The following is a 15,500-nucleotide window of genomic DNA, read 5'->3' as shown; positions in this document are numbered from 1 at the left end:
CCTATTACTGGACATCAAAATTATTTCCAAACTTTTGCTTTCTCTGTCACTGCAAATTAACCTTGTGTCCATGTTGCCATTTGTGGAAGTGTATCTTCAAAACAAAGTCAGGATTTGAATAAGAATTAGAAGGTATGGGGTAAATGCACATGTAATTTTGGTACTCCACAAGGCTTGCATAATTTTTCCATTTCACCATGAAACGATTTTAATGTGTATTTCCAAATATTTTCTCCATACTGGCAGATTATATCCTTTGACCATCTGGAGGATGCTTAGTCTTATCCTTATTAAAAAAATCACTCCGGGGCACCTTCCTTGCGGATGAATACTTCAGGTACAGTCTGTTAAGCAGACCAATGCTGAGGATTCCCTGGTCCCTCTAGAAAAGCGGTAGGACTTCGCTTTACAGGTAACACCATGGTTCCTGCTCAGCGGCCCAGGCGGCGCTCACGGTCTGGCGCAAGGGAGCGCATGGAGGTAAGGGCTCGTTTTTACCAGGTTCTTTAAAGCCTCCCAGGATTCGCCGTCTCCTTTCCAAGTTTACAGGGTGTCCTCGGAGGGACCGTCACGTCCTGCCTCCACTAGGGAGCAAACAATAGCGCCTGGCTTTCGCTTCCAGAGATATCCAGGCGAGACGGACCAAAGGCCAGGAGGCTGCCGCGGCGGCGAGGAGAGGGCGCAGTCCCCGGGTGCCTCGGAGTCTGCCCGCCCACGCCGGGCTCCCGCGGCTGCACCTGGTCCGCCGCGCGGAAGCATCGCCTTTCATAACGCGCGCAAAGAGCGGCCAATCACGCGCCGCCTTCGCCAGATCCCTCCGCACGAGGCCGCGCCGCAGTCGCAGGTGCCCCCGGCGAGCGCGTCCAGCGGCGGCCGCCGTCCCGTGATGCCTCGCGGCTGACCTCCGACCTCGGCGGCCCGCCCCGCGCTCCGGCCGCTTCCCTCCCCGCCCCCAGGGAGCTAGCTGAGCCCCGGCGGCCGCCGGGCGCGCGCCGTACTCCGGGAAGGGCCGGGGCGTGGCGCGGCGCGGCGCGGGGGTGCAGCTGGTCTATTACGGCTCGAGGCCCCGCTCGGGCCAGGCGGACGGCCGGCCTCTCTCGTCTTTTCCGTCCCGGCGGGGCCGGCCGCTGGCGGGCGGGCGGGCGGCTGCGGCCGCGGCCAGGAGGCGACTCCTCGGTGAGCGGCCTGGGCGATGCTGGCGGGAGGCTGCGGTGGCGGCGCTTTCTGGCCGACGGGGGGGCGGGGCGAGGCGGGGCGGAGCGGGGCCGGCGGCGGGGCGGGGCCGGCGGCGGGGCCGGGTTTCCTCCCTCAGCGCCATTTTGTGGCAGCGAGACCCGCAAATAAAGGGGAGCGCCGGGGCTGCGGCGGCGCGGCCTCGGCCCTTGTGACTGGCGGCGCCCGCGCGGCCGCGGCCTGGAGAGGTAGGTGCGGGCGGGCGGCGAAGCGGCCGCGGGACCCCGGGACGGCGGCGCGGCTGCCCTCAGCCGGGAAGCGGGGCGCAGGGCCCGCGGGGCGCCTCGGGCCCGCCGCGCCGGCCTCGGGTTGCGGAGGCCGCGGTGCGCGGTACGGGCGGCCGGGAGATCGCGGGCCGCGCCGTGCCCTCCCGGTCCCCGTCGCCCCCTCCGCTCGCTCGGCCGGACTTGCGAGGGCTGCACCGCGCTGGCGGGGCTGCCGGGTTCCGCGCCGCGCGCCGGCTTGTCACTGTGGCCGCCTGCCCCGCGGACTCTCTCCCTGAGCGAGGGCGCGCCCGTGAGGGGCCGGCGGCCTGACAGCGCGGGAGGTGGTTGTGCACCTCGCTCGCGTCCCGGTCCCTGCGGGGCTGTGTTGGGCGGTGTTCAGGCCGCTCCCCGAAAGTCAGCGCCCTCGGCGGAAAAGCCCCAGCTCCGGTCTGTTGAAGAAGAAAGTCAGTTCATTTGCTGGATCTCGGAGGGTCATTAAAGTCTTCACTGGTTGTCAAATATAAAACGGTTCTTTCGCCCGGTAGGAAAGTACTTGGTCCAGCACCCCGGAGGCGTGAGTTGTCTGCCGCTTCGCCTAGCTTTTCATTAGCGATTTCCGTTGCTTTGGAAGAGCAATGGAAGTCACGGATCTGTCATCACGATTTTACCCGTTTTTTTTTTTTTTAATTTAAAAAATTTGACCCTTAAGTTCTCCACGATAGGTAAACATGTAGACATTTAAAATCCCATTTAAAAAATTGTGGGGACATTTTTAAGATTGGTAAATTTTATTTATATTTTAATTCATTCAGTAGTATATGATTAGGCAAATTGGGGAAAGATTGCAGTTCATCAATTAGCGTTGCGATGTGGTTGAGGTTAACTTCCTGAAGGGTTAATTAAGATAGGTGTGTTTTAAGAATGCTTTTAGATCTTCCCAATCTTAAGCGGATGGCTAAGCGGATCAGTACTTGCACACACCTTTCAGTGCCAAAGAAAACTACCGAATTTTCTGCATCCTAAAGCATGAACTGTAGTAGATATGGAAATAAAAGTTGTAACAATTATGTTTGTACAGTAAATTACAACTTTGAAGGTCTCTTGTGTCTTGAATGTATATAATATAGAATCGACTTGAAAATATTGTTTAAGTAGCAATCTTGATAATTACTGTATAATGCAGTTATATTTGAATCTTGCTCTTTGGAAGTTTATGTAGGTGAGTCCTTTATCAAAACAAGACTTGGATAGCATTTTGATTTTAGTCTTCTCATTTTTTAAAATTACTCCCACTTTCCTGCCTGTAAATAATTTTTATTTCTTGCAATTGCTAAGCATGGAGAAAACTTTAAAAAATATTTCTATGCTAGTATAATCCATTGGTTATATTAGAGTGTTTCATCAGACTAGAATTCAGTATTATAAATGTTTTTTGCCTTTTTTTTTTTTTTTTTTTTTTTGTAGATGGACACGGTACCTTCATTTTATTTTTATATGGTGCTAAAGATTGAACCCAGTGCCTCATACTTAGGCAAACACTCTGCCATTGAGCTACCACCACAGCCTTGTTGTTCTTCGATTTTGGGGATATATTTTATGGGATTTACTTTCATTTACTGAATGCTGTTGAAGTTTTCTTTTATGTTCATGTTATGTTCATGTTTTATTTATAATTCCTTGTACGTATAGCATTTTTATGGAACTGAAAGCATTGAGATTTGCAGCATTTGTGAGGCAGAAGAAGTTGGTATCTTCTTTTATGCTGTTTTGGAAACTATACCCCATAGAGCTAAGTGATTTGCTCAAGATCACACACATGACTGATTGATAGAATAAGGAAGTTAGGAATTCCTGACTTTCTGCTGCATTGCTAAAGCTACTACGATATCAGATGGTTGATTGCTTGCAACCAATTATGGTTTGTTTCAGTGATTTACATGCTTTTTCTAACTAAAGGTACATAGACTGGTGTTTGCCGCTGTACAGAGAGAACTGAGTTTCCTGCCTTAGGATCTAATGCTAAGAGCCAGGAAACTGGGATTTGGCATACTAGGCACCCGACTAACCAAAACTGAGCTCCCCATCCTATGCTGTTTCTCTGTGTGAAGGTTTCAAGAATAAAAGTTGGTTATGACATTATAAATTTGAGATATTACCTCCAAAGTATCTACATAAATAACCTTTATAGATAGTTTTAAAATCAATCATCTTAGACTTTTGAAAGGTAGCCAGATTGGCTATTTTGCTTTTCATTCTCTATCCCAGCTAAGCTTAATGGTTATTGAGGATGGGGGAGTGGGCCGTGTATCCATCTTCATTAGTTACCAACTTTTGAGAGGCACTGAATTTAGGGCCCATGCCCCTAATTTAATAGCTGATTTAATCTGAGCAAATCACCTAATGACTCAAGTCATTTCCATCCTGGAAAATGGGGACTGACTTTTGAGTTTGAAGGGTTGTGATTATTAAATAAGTCTGACTCATAAGTACTGAGTGTATATTCTTCAAGGTTCAGGATTCAACTTTGACTCCAAATGGTGTTTCAGTCATTCCATTTTTCTGATGGGAGAATAGTTTGTTCTTAGAACTTTGTATAATCTTTTGTCTTTATGTATCTAGATTTGACTTTAGATAGTTATTGTGCTTGTTAGTCTAAAAAACTTGAGGAATAATAAATTTGTTAGCATACTCATACATTGTGAATGTTAACATTTAAGGATCATTTTCTGTTTTGACTGAATAGTTGAATGTTGTAGATATTTAAAAATTTTCAATTTTTTGTAATTCACCTTTTGTTAGAGTGTGCATTTAAATCCATCTATGTGGTATATCGTGAACTCTTGAGGAAAGATTGACTTTTCATCAATTAAAGTTAAGGGAATATTTTCTTGCAAATGCTGAGGCTCTAAATTTCCCAAATCAGATTACCTATTACACAAGGAATAACCTGTGATTCTAAGAATTGATTTATGAAGAATGTTTATATGAAACAGATATTTATCCCTGACTTATATTGCAAATTTAAGATTTATTTATTTATTTTTTTGGTGCTGAGGATTGAACCCAGAGCCTTGTGCATGCAAGGCAAGCACTCTACTAACTGAGCTATATCCCCAGCCCTAAGATATTTTTATAAAGAAAAATTTGGATAGCATTCAATTCTAAAATCTGCCCAACATAAACTTTTTATGGTGTTTTTTTGTTTGTACTGGAATTGAACCCAGGGGCACTTTTACCACTGAGCTATATCCCCAGCCCATTGTATTTTTATATTTATAGATATTTTTTTTTAGTTGTAGATGGATATAATATCTTTTATTTTCATGTGGTACTGAGGTTCTAACCCAATGCCTCACACATGGTAGGCAAGTGCTCTACCACTGAGCCACAACCCCAGACCCCTATTTTTTATTTTGAGATAGGATTTTACCAAGTTGTCCAGGCTGACCTTGAATTTGAGATTCTCCTGCTTCAGCCTCCCGAATTGCTGGCATTATAGGCTGGTGCTTCTGTATCCAGCCTAACATCAGACTTTTTTTTTTTTTTTTTAAGAGAAATGAACATAAACCAACATTAGATATTTAAATAATTGGGTTTTTAAGAATTCTGAAAATTAGAAATCATCAAGAATAATTCTGTGAAAGAAACAGGAAGGCCATTTTTGGGGGGAGGAAGGTTACTAAGCATTTAACCCAGGAGTACTTTACTATTCAGCTACATTCTCCAGCCCTTTTTATTTTTTATTTTGAGACAGGGTCTCACTCAGTTGCTTAGGGTCTTGCTAGGTAGCTGAAGCTGGCCTTGAATTTGCAGTCCTCCTTTATCAGCCTCCAGAGTTGCTGGGATTTCAGGTATGTACTACCATAGGCAGCCCAGGAAGGCTTTTTGATTGTTCTTGTCCACTTGTGAATGATCTCTTCAGGTTTTTCAACAAACACTGAATGAGAGTCTTGTGGTATTTTGTGGGGGGCCATGCTGGTAATCTTTTTTGAGATAAGGAGCTAAGGCTTAGAGGTTCTATTCCTTTTTTGTTTGTTTTCCAAGTTTAATGTCCTTTCCTAGAAAACCAGGGTTATCTGAATTTCCTTCATATGTTTTCTAGTCATTTATTTATATATTGTAGTACCAAGTACTGAACCCAGGGCAGTTTACAACTGACATACCTAATTAACACTTCCCAGGGAAAGTGTTGGGTTGTAGGGTATATAATAAAGTTTAAACTAGAACTTATATGGAATGATATTTAAGGATTTTTTGTTTTTATTTTTTGGTATCAGGGATTGAACCCAGGGGCGCTTAACCACTGAGCCTCATTCCCAGCCATCTTTTTATATTTTATTTAGAGAAAGGGTTTCACAGAATTGCTTAGGGTTTTGCTAAGTTTCTGGGGCTGGCTTTGAACTTTCTATCCTCTTGCCTCAGCCTTTCCAACTGCTGGGATTACAGGTGTGCGCCACTATGCCTGCTGATACTTAAGTTTTATAACCAAAATCCTACATACCAAGTTGGTAAGGTGCCTGGTAACTAGATAACAGGTAGGCTACCTAGTCTTAGTAATAAATTTAGCTGTTTTTAAACTGTGACTCATATAATTCTGCCACAGTACTTATTATATTAAGGTCTGTTTTATCAGTTGCAAAATTTTATGTAATGATCACCAGCACCACTTAAAAAAAAATGTAATGGTCTGGTCATCTTGGTTAATTCTGAAGATAATTAGTTTGGCTTATTTAAATAAGTTCACCTTTATGATTTTACTATAACAGAAGCATATTCATTTGTTTATACTTTCAAGTAACATACTTTAGTGCCCGGTAGGCAATAGGACATCAGTGAATGAAACAATTCTGCCATTATAGAGCATATTATAATTTCAGGAAATAGGAGGTAAGCATAAAAAATGTCAGGTTGCAATAAAAATTATGAAGAAAAATGAAGGTTAATAGAAGGGGGATACCAAAAACTGGGTATGTAGTGGTTTGAGTGAGATGGGAAGCCTTTAGATTTTGGGTTTTGCTACTCTACCTTCCACCCCTGCAATCCAAAAGGGGAATTGTTCCAAGGGCCTTGTGAATGCTAAGCTCTTAGGAGCTGTACCACTGAACCACCCCCTCCCTTCCTCTTTTTCTTTTATTATATAAAGTACTGGGGATCCAGCCTAGGACCTTGTGCAAGGTAGGCAAGTGCTCAAACACTGAGCTATATCCCCAGCCCTTTTAAAATTTTGAGATAGAAGTCTTACTAAGTTGCCCAGGATGGTCTCAAACTTGTGATCCTCTTTCCTCAGCCTTCTGGATTGCTGGGATCATAGGTGTGCAATAGCTCACCCAGTCTGAATTAAACATATTTAGTGTGTGTCTATGTATCACTATTCTGGTTAAATCTTAAAGGCTTCCCATCAACCTCTGCAATATAGGAGACCCTGAAAGGCTGGGTGCTGTGGTGCACATCTTCAATCCTACCTGCTTAGGAGGTTGAGGCAGGAGGATCGAAAGTTCAAGCAAGCAAATAAATAAATAAATAAATAAATAAATAAATAAGCAAGCACAGTTCAAGACCAGCTAAATAAATAAATATGTACAGTTCAAATTATTAAAATTGTGGGTGATTTTTTTTTTTTAATTAAAGAGGTTCTTTACATTTACTTACTATATTTTTCTGTGAACAACTGTAAAATTACAAAGAGGTGCCAGGCTTGATTTCTGTTATAAGATTTTGTAGTCTAGTGGAGGGAAGATATAATCATGCAAAAATAGAAGCAGTTAGATCTTTGTGCAGATAAACATAGTGAGGGTTTCCTCAATGATTGGAATGAGTGATTGCTATCACATTAGGATAGTCACTAAGCAACTTTCTGTAACTATAGCATAGTTTATAAACTGCAACAAAGGCTGTAAAGTTGGTAGTGATGCTTTAAAGAAAAAGTAAAAATAGTATATATTATGGAAATATGGTCATGACTACATAGGAGAGAAAAACTTGATTAAAGAAAAAAAACCAAAATGTAGAACCAGGCAAGAAGGTATGTACCTATAGTCTCTTGAAAGTTTGTGCCCGCCCCCCTTCTGGTACAGGGGATCCAATCCAGTGCCTCGATGATGCTAGGTAAGCACTCTACAACTGAGTCACACCCCAGACCACATATGAAGATTTCTAAAGAGAAGAATGAAAGTAGTAATTTATGATATGGTCAGTGTATGATTTTCTTCCCCTCAAACATTTCTGAAAGGCAGGGTTTAATGATGATATGATTAGAATATCTTGACTATATGTAGAGTTGGGATTTTGTGTATAAATAGTACTAGAAAATAATCTTGCGGAATCCCAAATATTCACTAAGAAATGAAGTACCTTTTTAAAAAATTCACCTAAACATAATTTTTTAAATTACATCTCTAGTATTTTAGAGTTATACTAAATGTGAGTAAGTAATTTAAACTGGATAAAAATATTTTAAAATTTAAGAGAACAGTCATGAACCTGCTGTTACAAATAATACCTAGGAATAACAAAATTAGCTTGTCTTCTGATTAAATTTGAATATTAGGAAGTAGCAGAAGTGTTTGCAATGTAAGAGCTAATTTCTTAGTTGGTATAAATTATATTTCAAACTCAATTAAGATGTTTGTTAACAAACGGTCCAGGAACCCAAACTGTTTCAATATTTTATGCTTATAGAATTCATATGAACATTTTATTGGGTTAAGTTATTCTATCACATATACCTTTTTTCCAGCCTTATATTTATTTCCTTCATTCCTTCCTTCCTAGAATCGAACCTAGTGCCTCACATGTGTGAGGCAGGCACTCTACCACTGAGCTGCAGCCTCAGCCTTGTATTTTAAGACATTATTTAAAGTATGTCTGTTATACATTTCTTTCTCTCCTTTCCCCTTCAGTTTCTTTTTTTAGTTTTTGAATTGGTGTTTAACAAGTAATGACTGCTATTGGCCTCATTCTAAAAGACAGCATTATACAGTGGATCTGCAGTTAAATTCATTATTTATCTTTAAGGCATCATGGTTAAGTGAATTTTGTATAAATATATTTGAAGAGCTATTTTTCAAACATTTTGTGGAATTAGTGTAGAAATGATTTCATTAGGTATAAACATGTATTTCAGAACACATACATAGAAAGATAGCAGGTGTATGTGACACTGGAAAGTAGTGAATCGTAATATTATAATAGATTCTACCTTGCTATACAACATAATTCTGTAAAAGGAAAGGCTTGGAAACTGATACTACCTACCCTTCTCTATTCCTTCAGCAACATGTGTAGGTGACTGCCTGTGGTCAGTGTCTGATTTGAGCAGTTACCACTTCTGCTTTCACTGGAGGTTGGGGTGGGGGAGTTGTTAAGATCGCAGTGCAAAGTTGTATTTCTCTTGATCCTTTTTCTCAACATCAAAAGGATTCATTCCTTTGTTATAGGGAATTATTAAAAATTAACCAATAACCATGATAATGGAGACAACAATGGAGCTCATTAACAAAGAGCAAATTTGGTGTAGGGTATGCAGGAATTCTAATATCTTTCCACTTTTTTTATAAATTAAAACTGTTCTAAAATAAAAGGTTTATTTAAATTAAAAAAACGCTAATGATTTAACCAAAACTTAGTTTACTAATAAATTGCTTTGAAAGAGTATTTTTTGTTCTACTTTACTTGGAAAATAATCGATTGAACCTCTTTTCCCCAACTTTTAATTTTTTAAATTTTTTTTAGGATTCAAGATGACCAACGAAGAACCTCTTCCAAAAAAGGTATGTTTTCTCAGCAGTATTTTTTTTTAAATTTTATTTTAGTTGTAGATGAACACAATATCTTTATCTCTTTATTTATTTATTAATGTGATGCTGAGGATTGAACCCAGTACCTTAGGCATGAGGTGGTGAGTGTCCTACTACTGAGCCACAACCCCAGCCCTCTCAGCAGTTTGTAAGCACTTATTTTTTAATAATAGAGTTTAAAGGACTTTTCTGTATTGTTTGCTTATTTTTTTACTCCCTTTCCTTTATAACAATAATAGCATCTGGGCCATAGGGGGATGCAGTGTGCTAGCTAATTGTATCTTATATACACTCTATATTTAGACTATTTGTAGCTTTTGAAAAACATTTATCTTGATAAAATTTCCATCTTTCTCTTTTACTATATGTATGTATGTATCATACTTAATAAGTAATATATAATGTATAATAAGTAAATGTATCTGAAAAAGCTATTTTTGAAATACAGATTATTCTGTGGTATACAATTAGTATAGAAATATTTTCATTGGGTATGTACTTAATAAGTAATCACTGCTATTGGCCTTGATTCTAAAAGTCAGCATTATATAGTGGTTCTCCACTTGAATTCATTATTTATCTTTAATGCAAAATGGTTAAGTTACACAAATACACAATGTCAATTAAAAAAAGATTACTTTTCAAGTTCCCATATTGTTCCTTTTTCCTAATTTAAATCCCCATTATCAGAATTAAAAATTACTTCTATATATTTTTTAAGATTATAGCTAGCCATTCCCTTTGAAGTTGTTTTTTAACTTGAATTTTTCCCTGTTTTCTATCCCTACCTTAACTGATTTTTAGACACTATTGCCTATAGTCTGTATACATACACACACAATGAGTGTTACAAAAGAGTAACATAATTTCTAGGAGAAATTTAGGATTCAGTTAGTAAATAGGGTATTTGCTTAATAAATAGTTAATACTTTAATGCACAACTTAGATAATGTGTCATAGAAATTTCTATCCTAAGTTTTAGAAACATATTATTCACAAAATGAATAAAGAATTATATTGTTTTACTTTTTTGTGGGGGGAGGTACTGGGGATTGAACTCAGGGGCGCTCAACCACTCAGCCATATCCCCAGCCCTTTTTTGTATTTTATTTAGAGACAGGTTCTCACAGAGCTACTTAGCACCCTGCTGTTGTTGAGGCTGGCTTGGAACTCCTCCTATCTCAGCATCAGGAGCCACTGGATGTTTGTTTTAATTTCTTTGGGATACATAACGTTACTCCTTTGTAGCCATATGCACCCCTTCCCTCCAGCTCTAACACCACCACCCCCAACTCCTAATTTGCGTTCCCTTCCTATGTTACATAAAGGAAATCATGTGGTATATAATTTGAGATTATTTTTTCACTCAGCATAATTTTCTTAGGATTTATTCAAGTTGTTTATTTGTTTATTCCTAAATGGTATTCCATAGAATGGATGTATCAATAGTTTAACAAACATCTACCTTTTGAAAAACACTTGGGTAGTTTCCAGTTTGGGGCTTTATTTATTTATTTTTTTCTTTTTTGGTAGTTGTAGATGGACAGAATGCTTTCGTTTTATTTGTTTTTATTTTTATGTGGTGCTGAGGATTGAACCCAGTCCGTCACACATGCCAGGCAAGCGCTCTGCCACTGAGCTCCAGCCCCAGCCCCAGCCCAGTTTGGGGCTATTTTAAAGCTACCATGAATATTTGTTTTAATTTCTTTGGGATACATGCTTAAGAATGCAACTGCTGGGTCACTTGGCACATTGTGTTTAGTTTTTGTTGTCTTTGTTTTTGTTTTTATGTTTTTAGTTTTAAAAAGAACTGTGTGGTTGTGCATGCCTGTAATACCAGCTACTTAGGAGGCTAATATAAGAGAATCCCAAGTTCAAGGCCATCCTGGGCAGTTTAGCAGGATCATATCTCAAAATGAAAATTAAAAAGAGTACTTACCTACCAAATGCCCTGGTTTTGATTCTAGTACCACATGAATAAAGAAACAAACAGAACCAGCTATTTTTCATGGTGGGCATTACCATTTTGCTTGCTTTTTTTTTTTTTTTTTTTGCACCAAGGATTAAACCCATGGGCATTTCAACCACTGAACCACATCCCCAACCCATTTTTTATTTTTTATTTTGAGATAGGGCCTTGCTAAGTTTCTGTGGCTGACTTTGAACTTGCTGTCCTCTTGCCTCAGCCCTCCCAGCTGCTGTGATTACGGGTGTGCCCCACTGTACTTGGCCCATTTTTTCTTCTCACCAGCAATGTATGAAAGTCCAGTTTCTCCAAATCTTCACCAGCAATTGTTGTTACCACTTTTTTTTTAAAGCCATTTTAATCAATGTGTAGTGATTCCTCATTGGAATTTTAATTTGCATTTCGGTAATGATGATGCATATTAAGATACCAAATAGTGCTGGGCCCAGTGGCCCCAATATATTTTTTTAAAAATAAATGACAGTGGAATGCATTACAATTCATATTACATCTATACAGCACAACTTTTCATATCTCTGGTTTTTATAAAGTATGTTCACACCAATTTGTGTTTTCATACATGTACTTTGGATAATGATGTCTATCACATTCCACCATCATTGCTAACCCCCTGCCCCCTCCCTTCCTCTTCCACCCCTCTGGCAGTGGCCCAATCTTTAATCCTTGTTACTTGAGTGTCTGAAGCAGTAAGATTGCAAGTTCAAGACCACCCTCAGTAACTTAGCAAGTCCCTACGTACTTTAGCAAGACCCTGTCTCAAATATAAAGGGTTGGGGTGAGGCTTGGTGGTAAAGCACTATTGGGTTCAATCCCCAGTAACCCCACCCCCCCAAAAAAAAGATACCAGATAGTTTGCCTTTTTAAAACTACTGTACTTTTGAAAATATGATAATAACTACTTAGCATTATAAGTCTTGATGTTTTATAGGTCTCATTATAGAGCTCCTTTTGGGAATAACTTTGTGTATTTTCAGGAAGAACAGCACTCAGTTCATTTTTTAATTCTCTTTATAGGTTCGACTGAGTGAAACAGACTTCAAAGTTATGGCAAGAGACGAGTTAATTCTAAGGTAAAATGTTTTTTAAATCCTTTCTTTAGGGAGTTCATAACCCACTTGAATCTAATGTATGAAATATGATATGTCAAGAGCTTTGTAATGTTTTGAACAACCAATAAAAAACAAAAACAAAAACAAAAAACCCTGAACAACAACAACAACAAAATCCTTTCTTTAGAATGTTGTATTTTTATTCTATACTGTTATGTTTTTTTTTTTTTTAAACATTTATTTTTTAGTTGTAGATAAACACACAGTATCTTTATTTTTATGTGGTGCTGAGGATCGAACCCAGTGCCTCACATATGCAAGGCAAGAGCTTTACCACCAAGCCACAGCCACAGCCCCCTGTTACGTTTATCCTTATGGCAAATATTATTTTGTTTTTGAAGTTAACCTGTTCTTAAGTCATTTGATGTCTTTTTGAACATATTTACTTTGGTGTGTTTCTTCATTACATAAGGACTGAGAAACACAACACTTTATTTACAACATTAGCTTGGGTAACTTATAGACAAACATAGATAACATAGATTTTGATTTCTTTCTTTCTTTTTTTTGGTAGAGGTAAAATGTTCAGAGTTTGTTACTTGGGAGGCATTTGTACTTAATGTGTATAACTTGCTGTAAGGAAAGACCTGGCTCTAATTTTCAGTATAACAAATTAAAAGCTTATTTTGATATATTTTTCTTACTGTATATTGAAAAAGTTGTTCTAAATAATGACATTCAGTTATGGAAGGAATGCATGATTTACTAATGTTGGGAAGTTACTCTTCCTTCTAGGGTTGACCTTGACCAATTCATTTAACTTAATGTCCAAAGGGGTTGGATTAAATTGTTTTGAAGCTCACTTCCAGTTCTGAATTTCTGTGTTTGTTTTTTTTTTTTTTTGGTACTGGAGATTGAACCCAGGGCCTTGTGCATGCGTGGCAAGCACTGTACCAACTGAGCTATATCCCTAGCCTACCTTATAAAAGTTTTACCAAAGGAGATTATCAAGTCCCATATTATAGTATTTAAATATAAGGAATCAAAGAATAGGATATTTTGTGTTTTATAACTTACGTATATTTTTAATGTAAAATTATTAACCGTGGTTATTAAATTAAATACTTAAAAAGTTAGTATTTTTCAGGGCAACCACTGGAAAGTCATTGAACTCTGCTTTCCCTAGAAATTTCAAGGATTTTTTATTTGAAGGAAGCAAGTTTAACAGCTTGAAAGCAGGGAAGAGAAAAGATGTTTTATATGTTAAGGAGCCGGATGATGAGCTTCATCCGTCTACCTTTTGAAGACTCTTTCCAAGAGTCTGATTCAAATTTCCTACTTTCATTTGTATTAAACTATTCTATTGTGGACTTTAAACTTTATCTTTTGCTATGTAGTCTCAGGTATAAGACAGTTTTCTGAATTGAATACGTTTATCACTCTTGTCCTCTTTTGCTGAGAAAGACACCTGCTTGGGATATGATGTATCATATGGTCTCTTTTGTATTTTTGACATAGGACCTCCTTGTTTATCCCTTCTTAGGTAATTTCTCTAGTCTGCAGTTCAATTTTTTTTTTTTTTGTACCAAGGATTGAACTTGGGGGGCACTCAACTACTGAGCCACATCCCCAGCCCTATTTTATATTTTATTTAGAGACAGGGTGTCTCTGAGTTGCTTAGCACCTCACCAAATTTTTGAGGCTAGTTTTGAACTCGTGATCCTCCTGTCTTGGCCTCCCAAGCCGCTGGGATTGCAGGCATGTACCATTACACCTGGCTGTTTTTTGTTTTTGTTAGTGCTGAAGATCAAGCCTGGGGCCTTGCACATATAGTAGGCAAGTGCTCTATCACTGAGCTATACCCTCATCACTGCCCCCATCTTTTTTTTTTTTTGAGATTGGTTCTCCAGGCTGGCCTTGAACTTGTAGTCCTCCTGTTTTGGCCTCCTGAGTAGCTGGGATGACCTGGGATATTCTAATAATGTTTTTTTTTTTTAACTCTTGTCCAGGTTTGTTTTGAACTTTCAGGCTCTAGTGATCCTCCTGCCTCAGCCTTCTGAGTAGCTAGGATTATAGGTGTACAGTACTGTATCTGGCATGTAGTCTTTTCTTGATTTAATTATAGGAGGAAAAAACATGATAATCTTGCTGGGTGTGGTGGCACACACCTATAGTGAGAAGCTGAAGTAAGATGTTTTGAAGTTAAAATAAATTTTTGGCCAGGTGTGGTAGTGTATGCCTGTAATCCCAGCAATTATAACTAAACTGTCTTTGGTGGAAGATTAGGATGAATGAAAAATTCACAATTATACATTAATGAGGTAGCAATGGTATGTGGTGACATACAGTAGTCTGTGATTTCCGTTCTAATATGTATGGTTTTGCTTGAACATTTATATTTTTTAGTTCCTCTGAAATAGTCCCATGTATCCCCACCACCCCCTTTGATACTGGGGATTGATCTCAGGGCCTAACACATAATAGGCAAATATTCTACCACTCAGCTACATTCCCAGTCCTTTTAAAATTTTATTTTAAGGCAGGGTCTTGCTGGTTACCCAATCTAGTCTTAAACTGGTGATTCTCCTGCTTCAGCCTCCCAAGTAGTACTGCAAAAAGAAAGAAAAAAGTTTGAGAAAGATCTTTATTGTTTATCTCCAGTAGTGACTAAGAGCTGCTACTGATCTATATATATATTGAGGACAAAGGAGTTACAACAAGAAAGAAAGGCTGTCTCACCCTGGTAACATATGGCATTTGTATTACTTGACAAAGAACTAGAAGGTAGACGTTTGAAGGTTCTTGGTACAGAGGCATGGTAAATGTTTAGAGAGATGCAAATGCTGATTGCCCTGATTTAATCATTACATGTTGTACACATGTATAAAATTATTGCAATGTACCCTGTGAATATGTCTGTCCAATTATTATGTCAGTTTAAAAAGTAGGAAAAAATTAATACTTTGAGACAGTGACATGGTATTTTCACAAAAGAACATTTTATGTGCCTTTTGTTTTAAATGGAAAGTAGTATGGTGTTTTTCATAGACCTTCTGTAATCTATGCATTGTCCTATGTATCAGTGATACCAAATGAATCCGGGATGTGATCTCTCCCAGAAGAGTATATTTAGGGAGTTTCCAGCAGAGAACACTTTTCTTTATTTCCTTTTACCTGTCTTCTGTAAATAACTAGAATTGTGTATCTCACAATTAAAAATCATCCAGCA

General features: G+C 38.9%; 1 protein-coding gene across 2 annotated transcripts in view; it reads left to right on the top strand.

Annotated features, from left to right (window-relative positions):
- Nucleotides 1-948: 948 nt before the first annotated feature.
- The window catches only part of Wtap (WT1 associated protein), a 30,668-nt gene continuing 16,116 nt past the window's right edge, over nucleotides 949-15,500 (top strand). Inside the window, exons 1-3 of one of the 2 annotated variants that reach the window (XM_076858072.1) lie at nucleotides 949-1,176; nucleotides 9,171-9,208; nucleotides 12,237-12,292. In XM_076858072.1, the coding sequence (XP_076714187.1) occupies nucleotides 9,179-9,208; nucleotides 12,237-12,292 (86 nt within the window). In that variant the 5' untranslated portion in view covers nucleotides 949-1,176; nucleotides 9,171-9,178. Of the gene's footprint in view, nucleotides 1,177-1,309; nucleotides 1,422-9,170; nucleotides 9,209-12,236; nucleotides 12,293-15,500 lie in introns of those variants that run through there. The other variant, XM_076858071.2, reaches the window with a different exon arrangement.

The sequence above is a fragment of the Callospermophilus lateralis genome, chromosome 6 (assembly GCF_048772815.1).
Source record: "Callospermophilus lateralis isolate mCalLat2 chromosome 6, mCalLat2.hap1, whole genome shotgun sequence".
Taxonomy (NCBI): domain Eukaryota; kingdom Metazoa; phylum Chordata; class Mammalia; order Rodentia; family Sciuridae; genus Callospermophilus; species Callospermophilus lateralis.
This window is presented reverse-complemented; position numbering and strand designations above follow the sequence as displayed.